This window comes from Neodiprion fabricii, chromosome 4 (genome assembly GCF_021155785.1).
Source record: "Neodiprion fabricii isolate iyNeoFabr1 chromosome 4, iyNeoFabr1.1, whole genome shotgun sequence".
Classification (NCBI taxonomy): Eukaryota; Metazoa; Arthropoda; class Insecta; order Hymenoptera; family Diprionidae; genus Neodiprion; species Neodiprion fabricii.
Window position 1 is genome coordinate 34,641,138 of NC_060242.1, and position 15,273 is coordinate 34,656,410.

At 38.6% G+C, this 15,273-nt stretch overlaps 1 protein-coding gene and 1 long non-coding RNA gene across 4 annotated transcripts in view; one reads left to right on the forward strand and one right to left on the reverse strand.

Moving 5' to 3' along the window:
- Window positions 1-15,273, reverse strand: part of LOC124180301 (microtubule-associated protein Jupiter-like) — a 58,014-nt gene that overhangs the window by 42,092 nt on the left and 649 nt on the right. Inside the window, exons 1-2 of one of the 3 annotated variants that reach the window (XM_046565645.1) lie at window positions 6,457-6,664; window positions 6,029-6,286 (exon numbers count right to left, since the gene is read on the reverse strand). The exons of 1 other annotated variant lie outside the window; for it this stretch is intronic. In XM_046565645.1, the coding sequence (XP_046421601.1) occupies window positions 6,029-6,069 (41 nt within the window). In that variant the 5' untranslated portion in view covers window positions 6,070-6,286; window positions 6,457-6,664. Of the gene's footprint in view, window positions 1-6,028; window positions 6,665-15,273 lie in introns of those variants that run through there. One more of the 3 variants, XM_046565644.1, reaches the window with a different exon arrangement.
- LOC124180304 lies at window positions 1,538-11,930 on the forward strand. The gene is made up of 3 exons (XR_006870238.1): window positions 1,538-1,901; window positions 4,471-4,473; window positions 11,920-11,930. It is a non-coding gene; the product is annotated as an uncharacterized LOC124180304 (long non-coding RNA).

Genomic DNA, 15,273 nt, shown 5'->3' on the forward strand with positions numbered 1-15,273 from the left:
CCTTTTTAACAAAGCATATAGTTATCATCGTAAGGACACGCATATACAGTAATCTGAAAACTAGCGATTTTTATACGAAAAAATAAAAAATTAGGAGTCTTTTAATAATAATAACAATCCTTTGTTGCAGGGATTTGGAAGGCTTGAAAAAACAACATGAATTCAAATAATATTCAACAGTTTACGAGTATTTCAACTTTTAGCGAAAAGTGAAATTTTCCCATGATAAATGCATGGGGAATAACAACTAAAATAGCGACCTGTTAAGACTTGAGATGGAGAGCTCGTCTTTTTTATATCAAACACTAAGAACGATATTGCATCTTTCTGCGATCTTGACGCGGATCGATGAATTCTAATGCTGTCACAGTGTGCCATGATGCTCGGTTTACGATTGGAACAGTTATATCGTATTACTCGGCTGCAGTACAAGAATACGAAAAAAAAAAAATATGCAGAAAATGTGCGAAAGGTTTGGACATTGTCGTGATCAAGGAAAAGAAAGAAGCGAATACGAGTCGATAAAAATTGAATTGCTTAAATGGGTTGGAAATTCGTAAAGTCGATGTAACGATGCAGTATTTTCATGAAAAATGGTTGTTTCATAATTTTTACAGGCTTGTCTGGAAATCGGTAAACCGTAAATGAATGGAATTGTGTAACCGCATACTCACGTTAATATTTTATGGCATAAAGTCAACTGCCCACTTCGAAGTCATTAATTTCTATAAATATTTCTTATACGTTAAAGTAACCAACCTCGATACCATTTATATGCGCATTTGCCCGAATTATAAATTCAAGTAGGTACAGATAATCCTCTCGCAAAAATACGACTTGACTCGGTGGATGTAACGTATCCAATTATCGAAATCGAGGGTCAGTTAAATTAGAGCCCGGTCACTTTGGCATACGATAATTAGAATCTGATATTCGTCCTTGGATTAGTTTTCGCACTGCAAAAAATGCGTCCGATATTTCGTTGATAGTCGACCCTCGACTCGACGTTTATTGTCCTCGAATTTTCTACCCACAGCCGCAAGTTCCCATATACGGCATATACCTAGCCATATAGACGAAACCGACGGATGCTGGTTTGAAAAACTGCGAATTACGTCGAGTGTCAGGTTGATTAATAAGCCCGGTAACCTGCCCGCGATATATAAGGACTGTATGAGAGATTGAGAAGCCGAAACAATTTCACTCTTCCACGTGATATATGATACGATGAAATGTGACGAGAGAACGTTTAAGGAGGATGAACAAGCCTCACCGCCGTCTGTGTCAAAAATTAGGAGCGGAGAAGAAAACCGTTTATAAAAAATCTTGGGATTAGCAAATTTGAATAATTAGAACGTTCAGAATTATCAGACTCTTGTGTTTTTCATGAGATTCTAATGGGATCATTTTCTTCTTACATTGTAAGACACAGCTATATTATAATGTAAAATTTCTTGAATTTGTTTCAGACAATTTGTAACGAGACGTTCGAAGAGTAAAAAATAATCCCAAGATTATTATAATTGGATCGAAAAAAAAAACAGATTTCAATAATTTAAAGAATTCTGTTCACAACAAAATTTTCTCAAATTATCGAAATTTCAGACCGTGTCCTTCGAATTTGATCAGAATCATTATCATAGCATAACAGAGAAGTTATTCCATTCGTGTTCATCCATCATTAGCGCAGATCCTATTTACATAGATTTTTCGCTGATTTTTTTTTCTCTCTTTCTCTCTTTTCCCAACTCAGGAAAAAAATGCCATGACATTTCCAGGTTTTCCCTGACATGTTCCCAGTTCTAGTAAGTTACTAAAACCTAAATCGTTCAGCTTATTAACTCTATATTCGGTTCAAATTCAATTCGAATTGAAGAAAAATATAACGTAGTACAAAATAGGTAGTTAAAGCCAACTTGTTTTCTCGACGAAAAAAAAGTAAGCTTATTGCCTCAAAAAAAAAAAATCATTTCCTCTATTTCCCATGCTAGAGAATTGATATTTTCAGTTTTCTCCATGACCAAATTAAAAATCCCCTGACGATTCCAGGTTTTCCGGGTTTTCCAGGCATGTGGCTAACCTTGCTAGCTCTTATCGTCAAGATCGGTTTTCGAGGTTCGTTACTACGCGGTTGCTTGTGAAAATAAAAAAGCGCGACCGTACAGTTCGCTAGGTAAAAAAAATAAAAGATAATAAAAATATTAACGTCACGTTATGGCCGTTTCCAGCAGAGTTAAGCACCGTTACTGCAAGTATTACACCGCGTACCTTCAGAGACAGGTATGCAACGGCTATATAATAATGACCAAGCGTCAGCGTAATTTATTCGAACACATCGAAAGTTCGAAAAATCATTTTTTAATCGGATGCAAACGTCTTCTTACTTTTAAATTTGGAACACGGGGTGTTTCACCGAAGCAATTGAGGTGTCGAATATCATTCGAAAGTAATTTCCTAATCTATGGAATTACTTTGTAATCCTCGAGATCAGTAATATTAAAATGAACTTCTGCATTAGTGATGATCAAGGTAATCATTGGTAGGTATGAGAAATCATTGGAGGATTACAGAAATCTCTTTGTAATCTTTGAGAAATCATACGAAATTTTAGAAATCAAGAGAAACCAGGTTATCCAATGTAAAATCAATTTCTCAAGTAATCTCTCGTAACCACTCGATATAAAGTGTAACTAATCACGAAATACGTAATCGTGGTGTAAATTATTTCTCCGTTGAAACACACCTTGACTTCCTTGACTTTGAATGCTAGTCCGCCGCGTGCAATTCGAAAACATGACAGGAAATTGGTTTAGCTCCGCTCGTCAAAAGGAGCCGTGGATGTTTTGTTTCTACCCAAAATTGCGAATATATTGAACGATCAAATCTTATCTCCCGTAGAGAAAATGTGTTGACAATGCCGCACAGATCGAGATAGATAAGTCTCAACGCTGCTGATATTCACAATCACGAATCCAAAGTTACGATTCATACCAGCGTAACATTGATTACGAGTAATCTAGTTCGGTGATTCAGGGTGACTCGTCTTTGTTTAAATTTTTTCCTTTTTTTTTTTTTTTGCTGGGACATGGTTTCGCAATACCAAAATTCACGTGCGTAAAATTAGGTAAAAACTCCTGAGGTAATGGAGAAAAGGAAAAAAATATAAAGACGCAAGATTGAAAATTCGCTAGATACTCGATGGTCGGTCGAGGATGAAAATGTGATAAAAAAAACAATAGCTTTATAAATAATTAACGAGTAGTTATAAATTTGGGTGATGTATAAATTTAATAAATTTGCACATGAATCGGAACTTGTAATTATTCGCAATGACGAGACGTTTGGAATTCGGCAAATTAGCGATACTTTTAACGGATAAAAAAGCTCAGAATTGAACACGCAATTTTTCATTAAATTCAAGAAACCCGATAGCGTGGATTGTCAAGAAATCAGTTATCGACCGCAAAATATGATACGAGGATCATGACTCGCGTAATCTGTTTCTTAGACATGTGTGGCAATATAACTTCTTTCGCAATGTAATTTTCAGAATTCCGGTATTCAAAGAATTCGCATGTAATCGGTTGCTCGTTTGACTCATTGTTCGTGATGAGATGCTATATATATATACATATATATATATATATATATATATGGTATCATTATTATAATACGCGACAATGATCATGAATCAATTCTTCGGTGATTCGAAACGAAAAATACAATTTGTTTAAATTTACTGTTTTCTTTTCTCTTTTCTTTACTTTTTCTTCACAGAGTTTTATCTAATCATGAATTCCTAGCATAAGATACATCATTACACACGAAAATCATAGCGATTGGTCATCGTGACATCCACAAATCGTTTGTCACGTTTCTGACATCGTTACAATGTATTCTCGAATTTATTGCAAACCCGTGCCAATTATAAATCCAAATATCTATCTATAACGATACAAATATTGTTTCTCACAATTTCTTTATCACAAATCCAACAAGTACTTTTCTCGGTACAATATAGTAGCAAAATGAATCAATCTTATAAGTGCAAGCATAAATAATCAACCCACGTGTGCTTCGTTATATAATAACAATAATAAGAATACAGGTATAGTATATAAAATTCTGATCGCATGGCGCGCGAGTAAATTATCGACAAAATTAGAACAGGGAATAATTTTAACCCGAATCGAGTAGATCGAAGGTAGGTATACCCGAGTACCAAACTTACCGTATATAGTCAGAGAGACAAGAATACGGGCATTGGGTACCTACGTCGTGTAAAATCGCAACGACGACGTGTATATATCGGCTGTGCATGGAGTATAGTGGTATACCAGAGGGAAGGGAAGGGAAGGGAAGGGAGGAGAGGGGAGAGGATTCCCCGGGATTTTGCACGTCTAAAAGCGTCGTCTTCGCGGTGTCCGTCCCTCAGCAACCACGGAGATCTCGTGACGGTGGAGGATGAAGTGCGTGCGCGTCGGGCCCAAAAAGGATTCGGGACCGAAGTGGAGGGGGAGGATAAATGGGACTACAGCCACGCGTCGACGATACAAAATATATGTATATTCGTATAATAATAATGGTATGTTAATACGTATGGCGCAAAAACAGAGCAACGACAAAAGCGTATCGAGAAAAAAAAAAAAAAATAGGTACAAAGGAAAGACGGTGAGTCATCCGCCGCCGCATAAGCGCCGTGTAACGATGCGGTGACACGTATGCACAATACTCGAATAAAGAGTATTCTGGATCCTTCTTTATGGGTATGAGACAGTGTAATAAATTATTGCACGGATAATTGATACGAGACGTTGATTTAACCTGGACAAATAATATAGAATGGGATAATACCGACCGCAGTGTTTTCCGCAATGAAAAATTCATTTTTCTTTGTTCGATTATCCAGGAAAGCTGATACGATCGAACCTCTGTGATTATGCTGTGTCGATCTTTGCAAAAGGATGTTCACAATCACGTTGGGCGGTTGGATTGTAGAATTATAGGATATTGTAATCGGATGCACGGATGTTGTGACAATTCGCCGATATCGTCAGGGGGACAAAAAGGCAGGGGCAGGTGTGTGCCGAACAGTGGTGACTTATTGTTAGTCCAAACTGAAATCGATAGTATACAGCAGTGCGTGCATCGTACACGCGTGAATTGAGTCATGCACGTATCGAGCACGCCACATTTTTAACGAAATTCGGGAAAACGGGAGTATTGAAGACCTGCGATAGTCAGAGGATCGATATATTAACATTTCAAATTCTAAGCACCGTTGTCCTCGGATTTCTATCAACCTCGTGCCACTCCGTGTACAGCAAGCTTTAGGGGGTGAAAAAGCTTGGTCGTTAATGAAATCAGAGGAAAGAGGGGCGTTTGAAAAGTTAGTATCTATAAGTACGTGATCGATACGTAGTTCGAACGAATGTCTGAATGTCGCGTTTCCTGCACGAGTGCCATGCGATCCTGTCGTGTTTGTGTAAAAAAGCTTCGCCTCAAAACGCGTTTTAACCAATCCCGACCAATCCTTAAACCGACTGCAGTATAGTACGCACAGTTGAATGCGCGAAAAAAAAGCTTTTAGTTTTGCCTCGGTGATAGTATAAATGCCAAGAAACTAATAACGATCGCTGCAGATTCACTGTTACCAGTTGTTGCAACGAAAAAACTTCGGTATCTCTTTCTCTCTCTCTCTCTCTCTCTGGAGGTCCGAAAAATTCCCAACAAACTGCTGGCTCTCAGTCGTTCCTTCATTTTCCCGCGAAGACAATGGGCTAAGGTTCGGTTCTCGACATTGTCCGAATGTCAGCTATATAGAGGAACACGTAAAGCGGTACGTCGTCTCGTTGCTAGGTATGCGGTATACGTGCACACGCACGCAAGTGTTCGTAAGACACGTTACGTGTGCGACACATGTACGAAAGACCGTGTCATGAATGAATTTCAATATATAAAAAATACGGGGATACAGTTATTAGGGTAGCTAAGAACGCTCAATTTAGAGAAAAAACACTATACCAACCTCGTCTTGAACCTCTGCGTGTCATCTTGACCGGCCCACATTTTTTCTCCTTGTAATACGCGACGAAGACTTCCGAACTTGACGAATCTTCTCGTTCTCCTAGTCGGTCGACAGTCGGTTCGCTCTTATGACAGAGTCGGTACGATTCTGGGTTAATTGGCTCGGGTCAGATCAGAGTCGACGTTCCGTTCTGTCACAAGTCGCAGATTAAACGAACAAGACGCTGTAGGTGTACCGATGCCTGACACGTCGATCAACCTGCAGCACGATTACCTTTTCACACTTTGTATATACTCGAGTAAATTCTCCCTTCTACGGGAGAGCTTGTCGCGTGTGGTTGTCTGATCTGACACCGACTCTGCCTGCTCGACTTCTGCTTCGTTCGCTTCTTATCTCGCAGCGCGAAGTCGCGATAATAGAGTACCTACTACCGATTGCGGGTGACGACGAGAAGAGAGCTTTACCCCGATGTGTACGTAACTTTACTTCTGCGGTAGTTACAAGCACAAGGTGGCGGTTCGGAAGCGCGTACGCGGCGACAAGAACTCGCGAGTTGTCTTCTCGGTTGGCTGACTGGATGGCTGGCTGGCTGGCTGGTTGGCTGGTTGGTTCGTTGTTGGTTGGTAGGTTGTGGAATACTGGAGAAGAGATTGTGTGTGCGGGCCGAGTGGATCGCCCGGTGCGCCGAGCTGGCTTGATGGTTGTACGAGTGTGCGTACGCGTACACACACATTGAAAAAAAAAACGCCTCGAACCACGTATGTACGGTTAAGTTCACACGTGCCACTCGATTGATCCGCGACAAAGTTTAAGCTCGTTACGTGAAGTTTCGTCCACAGTCGAATGTGTCGTGGATTCGCGAAATTTTTTGCTTAAAATGTCCAATTCGTGTTTATACGCACCTCGCTACGCGACGAGGATACGGGATTTAAATTGGTGACGTTGTCGTGACGTACGCGGGTTTATGGGGAATACTGTTTTTCGCAGGTTATAGGATTGTCTGAAATTTGGTAAACCGTAATAGAGCAAGAGTTTAAATTAAGTAACGTTTACGTCACGAAACATAGGGAAGAAATTCATTGTTTTCCAATTTTAGACTGACTTTCAAGAAGTTGGCTTTTGAAACATATTTGTATCTATGGCTGAATACATTTGGTTTACCAAAATTCCGACAATTCTTATGGTGCGAAGCAAAGATTTTTCTTGAACATGCATCGTTGCAGCAACGTCACTAGCTTCAATCGCGTAATAGAGCAGGACGTCCTCGTTCTCTGAAAACCCTACTTTCTTCAGTCGTTCTCAAGTTGCAAGTCAAAGACTTTTTTCCTCATCATTTTTCGTCAAGTTAACGTTACTAACTTTAACCTTATACACGGATTGCGACCCAACACTTTCAAGTCCTTCACCAAAACGTTATCGCGCTGTCTCAACGAATACCGCAAATACGATGACGTCGAGATGATCAGCTCATGCATATTTTGAGTGATTCACGTGTTGTGACAAGTTTCTTCTTTCCCTTATTTTTCTACTTCACATTCCTCTCCGATATTTTGTCTGTGGATCGTCTTTCCGTGCGCGATAGTCAAGATAGGCTGTAACCGCTCAATCTGGATCCAGGTTGGGTATAACGTCATAAAGATGAATCGCTTTATCGCGATACAGTATCGTGTGTTCTTTATCGGTACTTTTTATCGCTGCTGTATATATATTTATGTCAACTTTTATTTATATCTGTATGTACGTTTCAATGAAATGCCAAGTACGTTGAATCGCGAGTTACCAAATTTGGACCAAGCGTTTTAAAATAAACAATCCTCGTTCCTGATCGTTTCAATACTTGTATGGATGAATTTGTTTTACTGCAGTCAAGAAAGAAGCAACGTATCAGTAAAATAACTTGCCACCTTTTTTACTATAGCTATACGACTTTCAACCGCCTAAATATAAAATTGTTTCGAAAGAATTGTTCTGCGATCCATTTCAAAACAACACATAAATGAAATGATAAACGCGGAAAGAATATCATTTTTGTTCAAATTCAATCAAAAATCGCATCATTAATCAGCATTGCAATTTGTTCAAACTGCTCACTGTAAAATATCCCATATACGATTTTGAGCAACGCTGACTGCAAAGCACGCGTTTACCCAAAATTGACTTATTTCTATACCTCGTATTGGCAGAAAGACAATTAATTTATAGGCAGAAAATAGTAAAAAGATCTAACATTGCAATAATGAGAAAGTATAGTTTGACCAACAATTATAATCACATTAAGTGGCAGTATTATCACCTTTTCTTCCAATTTCAATAATATTTAAACCGTTATCGATAACTGTATCAGAACTTATCGAACTTTTCCAGTAACTGTTGCCAAATAAAATATCTCTAAAGGTGGGTTTGAAAATCAGGTTAAAAAAATGGGCAAACGAGTCTATACAAGGTCCGTCATGCGGGCGGAGTTGCAAATTTGGAAAGTTCCGAAAGCCCCTAATTCCGAATTTTTCGTGGTAAGATTTGAAGTAAGGAAAGCAACCTTTGAAAAAGTAACAAAGTTTCGAATGATCGGAAACCCGAAGGTTCAAGATTCCAAAATGCAAGATCCCGAAAATTCAAAGTTTCGATAGAGTAAAATTCCGAATGTTAAAATACACTCGCACAGCGTTAAAACCAAAAATTATAATGACCAGTCTTCCGAAGATAAAAATATCGAAAATCCAAAACAAAGAAAGATCAAAGCGGTGAATTTTCTCCAAACGAAAAATTCACAGAACTAAGAATCTTGGATCATTTAGAATTACGATATTTCAGATTTTAATTTTCTTATTTTCGCACTTTCGCACAAACTTTAACTTGTACTTCAAGTTTCGCCACCAAATTATCGCGAATTTCTCGCTCTTCAAGTTTTTCAAATTCGGAATTTCCGCCCCTCGTCGTGTGTACGGACCTTTCGCAGAGGGTTGCAACAATCAACAACTGTATAACCGTGCATCGAGTAAGTACAGGTGTGCGAGCCTCGCGTGGTAGCAATACCGTAAAGTTTCTGACCCACGCACAGGCTTCACGACCATGCAACGAAACGAACGTGGCTGCAGGCAAGCCGCACAATCACCCAGGCGAGAGAGACTGTCTACTTTTTTCCCTCTGTAATACAGTGTATGTATGTATGTATGTATGTGTGTGTGCCTGCCTGCGTGAGAGAGACAAGAGAACAAAGGGCGGCAGAAAATGCGTCACGAGACTAGCTCGCGCGAACTCCCGGGGCAAGGGAAAAGTGTGCGTGCCGAGAGGATCCCGTAGTATTACGAGGACTTAAGTACAGTGATTAGAGCATGTATAAAGAGTCGCGGTGGTTATTCCAGGAGGATTCTCTCGCAGCGGCGGCGGCGGCGACTCCGAGGAAATAGAGCACGCACCTTAATAAAAAAAAAATACTCAACGATTTTCCACCGTGGCACTCCCTAAAACGTTTTTTTAGGTTAAAGGAAAGAATTTTTTGAATCCCGGGGTTTTTTTAATTGAAAAAATAAAGTCAATTGTCTGAACGACAATTTTATGAATACAAGAATACAATCGACGATCCAAAAATCAAATTTATTTCAACTAAAACAACGATAAGAAAACATTACTTTGGCCAATTTTGGTAAATTTGATAATATTTATATGGGTATATATTATATATATTCTCTACTACACTTAGGCGCTAATTGCAAAGTTAGTCATTGCATGTAACCACGGTAATAAGAATTTCAAATAAAGTGTGAAGGAAGAAAAATGAATTACAGAAAGAAAAAAAAATTATGAGAAATTGACCAAACAAATCTGCGACGTTATAAAAGAATTAATTTACTAAATGGAAAGACTTTTATGAATAATTACTCGACTGATTATTATACGAGTATCTTATAGTTCGCAATATTACAAGCGTATACACTTCGCGTGTTTGTTCAACGATGCGTGACTTTTTTTTTTATGTCTATTTTTTCGTCTGTTTTTCATTTTTTGCTCCCATTCTTTGTGTCTAAAATTAGAGAGATTTTTCCTTAATCAGTCAGGCGATAATCACCGGTGCAAAATGAGCACGCGTCGGTCGGATCTCGTTAGTCTGCTTTAAAAAGGGTGGCGATGCGGCATGGAGCCCTTCAGAAAAGGTGGTTGTGACACTGATTCATGCATCACGTGTCGGCGGGTCGCAATTATTCGCGAAAAACGCAATTACGACGTTTATAAATTCACGTATATAATCATCCGATGCAACGATTCGTTTCAATGGAACTGCGACGATCCTTCATGCCTGCAAAAACGGGTCAAAACGTCGCAACGCCAATCTAATCTCCCTCGAACAAGAATTTCGTCGGGTCACATGATTATATTTATATATATATATATAACATATAATAATGAGACATTATCATGAAATATTGTAATTACATTCGTGAATTCATACCTATTTATAAATGCATAACGCGATGAGGAATATATTTATTTTTTGTTAATTCTTTTAAGAATATGAGGTTGAAATTAGTAACTTTAACATGAGAAAATCGTTATATGTAGTAATGTTACTGGCTTCGTCCTCATTTAAACATTCTGATACGCGAGTTCAAAGAATCACAGAAGATTCTTTTTCGAACCGTGGTATAATTTATTCCACTTTGGAATTCGCTTCGCTTCTTTATAGAAGACTGATTTCTTTTTTAACTTTTTTTGTTTAAGAAAATTTTTCTCAAGAGCTCTGCAAATATTTGTCGTAAATGGAATGCGGGTAAGTAAGCAGGTATCATATATTGGTATGAATTTCGTTAGTGGAATTTTCTATTATAAATATATACATTATATGACAATATGATATGAGTGCTGAATAATAAATCAGAATTTAATGATCATACGAAGACGATGAGAAAAAAAAAATACTTGCTACATATTATATTATATACTTATAAGGTACCTATGAGATTTCTATTTTTATTTCCCTATTTCGTGCATTTTTCTGAAATAAATTATTACGAACCCCGCAGTCATGGAAATTGCACCGACAATTCAAGCAACTCGAGTAAGAAGAAACAGCGCGAAAGTTTCATCGTTTCACAGTAACACAGCACGTTTTTGCCTTCGACAAGCTGGTAAAGGAATAATCATTACACATTTTTAGAAAACCATAATTTTCACTCGGTTTATGCACGTGTCTTATAACAGTAACGTAAGTATACCTGGAAAACAGATAATTCAGCTATAACGGAGGGTGAGTAAAGTGCAGCCAACGATCTCTGATTGTATCTACAACAGCTTGAACACAGCGCGCGATGAATTCCAGAGTCTATCTTTCTTTTCACGGCGTTTTAGAAAAATGCGTTCTTAAAAATGCTGTCGATATCGCTTGAAACAACAAAACTTGTACGAAAGAAAGGAAAGGCCGAACAAGGTTCGAAAAAAATTTGGTAAATGTAATCGAAATGTTGAAATCGTAAAAAAATCGACAACTCTATACGATAAAATTTGAAAATTGATAACATAATTTGATAATATGCGAATTGGAGAAAATTCAGAATTCAGAAATCGAGATCAATTAATGCTTGAAATTTGATCAATTACTTTTATACCGAGTTCTGCAAGGCTTTACAGAAGTTTATACGATTTACGTATAGTGGTAAGCCTTGAGCGAATAAAAACTCGCATGATCCGGTTAAGAAACGGCGGATTTCCTCTTATGCAAGTTTTGCAACGTGTCAGGCTGCATGCGCACAATTAGTTATACATACGAGTCAGTACCCATGCACATTAAGCGGTCAAATTAGTTCTGCAATTTTTTTACCACGAATTATTTCAGGTATACCTAACGTTACACGCGTAAATTATTGTACAGTAATTGCGACTTTGCATTCTTGTGAAAGAAATTCTCAGCAAGCATGAATGGGAAGTAGAAAATTTCTGAATTTAAGAAAACTTTGCCGATCGATCATAACTGCGGACAAAGAAGTTTATTGGCAGTAAAAATAATTCAGACTTCATAATCGGAATTCCAATTAATTTTGTCGATCTTTCGATTAACCGAGAAAACAATTGGTCAAAGCTTACGATCAATCGATTAATCACCGATCCCTGATTAAAGCTTAATTTTTTCTTTGTCCTACAAAAAGTCCTGATTCGATTGCTTGGAATTCGAAGAATCGTACAATTCTAACCAAATTGAAAAGTGTGTTCCAGCCTGACAGAATCTTGTCGCAATTTGCCAAACACTTTCGAAAGCGACGTTCCCCGTAAACTTTCGGATTAAACGATATTGCAAAAGCTGTCGGGGAAAAAAGTTGCGGTGCATTGTCCCTGCAGGATCGCGGCGCCTACTGCCTCCTCGCATTCGCCAACGCAACTCCGGAGGACTGGCCATATATGGATTCGGTCTGCGGCTCCTTGATTCTAAGGCCTAGGGCATGCAGGAATTGTGCAGGTATACACGCGCGCTTCACGCTTGTGTATTATACGTCACACATACAGACGGGTTATAAAGAACGAGGACGACTGATCGGCGAGGAAGTATAACGAGACAGATTACCCGCTTGGGGATTAGGAAAAATACTTACGCTCAGTTAGGATTACAATTGCAAATTAGCTTCGACAGCAGCAGCCGCAGCAGCCGCAGCAACCTCAGTGGTAATTACAGAACAAGAAAGAAAAAGTATTAATAAGGTGTGATAAAGAACCGACAAAGTCTGTACAACATACAGCGTTCTTTTCATCTTTCAGACTAGTGTGTCGATTTTCTCTCCACTCAACGTAAAACCAAATTTCAGGCTAATTACATGAGCCTAATATCGACAGTTTGTTCCCTCCTTTTCCCTTTCTGCGAACGAAACGCATAATATATGTTAAATCTATGTATACCCTTGGTGAGAGCTGAATCATTCGACCAAGTAAGCGTATAAGGTACACGTAACGTAAAGCGAAATTGTTCCGAACGAAATGATCGGTGAATATAGTCGGCAGCGATTTTCAAGATTTGCACGTAGGTGCACGGAACGTGATTTTGCAAATTGATCTGTACAAGCACGTGGGATGCGATACGGTCAAGGTAGCGATCGGGAGCTTTCACTTTCCTCGGCACGTATCGTCAATGTTCAATGATTATTTTCGGCAAGTGGAAGATCGCAAATAATTCGTTCGGTGATGGAATTTTCCACCGCTACCAATGGTTTTGCAACGCGTATTAAAAAATTTCACACATCTATTGCTCCGTATTATTCCGATTAACGGATCAGCCGAAACTTCGCTGCAACTCGGCTCGCATTATTTACATAATATAAAATTACCCGATATCCGAAAGTCATTCGATACACATTCGCATTTTTGAGGGTGGGACAAGACGTACGTACGGCTTCTGATGAGACAGCAGTGGACAATTAATTATAGTTGCGAGGAAAGGAAATTGGTACAGTTTTCATTAGATACAGGCATATGAACCGTCCCTGACGAGTGTCAATGCCTAATTTCTCAGCACCGATAATTAAGCCGACGATACACGTATAAATTGTATTAGTTAATGTGCGATAAGATTTTCGATGGAAATTGGATTTTTTTTTTAAAACCGTCTCAAAACAAGACTGAAGTTATAATATCATTAAAATATCGCAAAATTATATCGAGAGAAAAGTCACTGGTATTTTTGAAATTTTAGAATAAGTATTCAAAAAATATGATCATATTTTGATTTGTTATAGTTTACTGAATATCGGACAATCTTAAAATTGCGAAAAATAAGATTTTTTCTAAAGATGGATAGTTAAAGTACCATTACTCAATTCCACCCCATGTTTCAAAGTTACATTAAAAGATGGATAAAAATTGGATAAAAAAAAAAAAACCGCAACGCATCATGACTAAGAACGGAAAAATTTACTGAACAATTGTCGACAAATTGAAAAAAAAGACTAGGCCGTCGGATACGGACAGAGGCGCGATCTGTAATCAATGCGGGCGACTTGAGACCTCGACTCGACGAGTAAGTAAGTGTTCTTTAAGATTTCAAGTTCCCGACGTCGGTAATTTGAAGATCGACGACTCTCGCACTCTAATCTCTTTCCAGCATAGGATTGCATAAATAGACACAGCATCTACACAGCATTGTGTAGAAAAAAAAAAAAAAAACCTCGAGTAAGTCCAAAGTTAGTATATCTCAGAGATTGAAAATGACTAAAGTGAACGCCCTTCGTCGTGTGTAATTTATGTTCAGCTGCAGATCTAAATTCGTTACGGTTACGAGAATTTCGGTACAGACCGCATCGTTAATGAACGGGATTAAAAAAATATATCGTATGCAACGGTTCTCGGTTTACATAAGGCGTGTCATATCATTTTACGTAATAACGCATAAGAGGCACCAAGCGTTGAGGTGAAAACTTGTCCATTATAGGATGTTCATTTCAACCGGTACAGTTATTCGACCATAGCTCTCGCATATTTTTAGATCCACACAGCGCAATAACTTTTCTCAAATTCCGCTACAGACATTGTATGCTAGTTTTATCCCTCCTAGAGCGTAATTCATACAGTACAGTTTTGTATGTGTGCAAGTTCGACCAGCGATTAATTCGACAATGCATTTTAATATCTCGATCCTATCCATGCGCAAATAACCGCCTCATCCTTTCATTGTATTTGTGGTTCTTCTCCTCCTCCCCACCTTGAAGTCTTCCTCGAGACGCCGGCTGGCGTTAAAGGTGAAGTAAAAAATGACAGCAGCCTTCGGCTTCGCCTCCCTCCCCCCCCTTCATCCTCACAACATCCGACGGTTTCACGACGTCTGGCCCGGAGCAGACGGTATGAGCAGCACCTGTCGGTCGTTGAATCCTGCACGCAGCGACGGGATTTGTGAATAAAAAAGTGACGATAATTGTTCGCTGAAAGAATGAGCAAACGCAAGACGGCGGCGATGAGGCCGGATTTTTTTTATACAGTTATAAGATAAACCGTTACACTGTCTTCGTCGCTTATTCTTTATGTCTGTATCTATCGGTTCCTAGGTAAAGTATACGAGAAACTGGCGAATATATCCGGATTTATCCGGTTCGGACTGCTTTTGTATGCAGTATTGTAAATTTGATTGATTATATTTCTTTGTGGTGGTATTTGGTGATAGCGTCCGGTGAAGGATTTTTCATGGAGATTAAAATTATGTATGCATACAAATACGCACACGCATACATACAAACATACATGTATTTTCTTCGCCATAAGGATCACAAGGCGTAAAG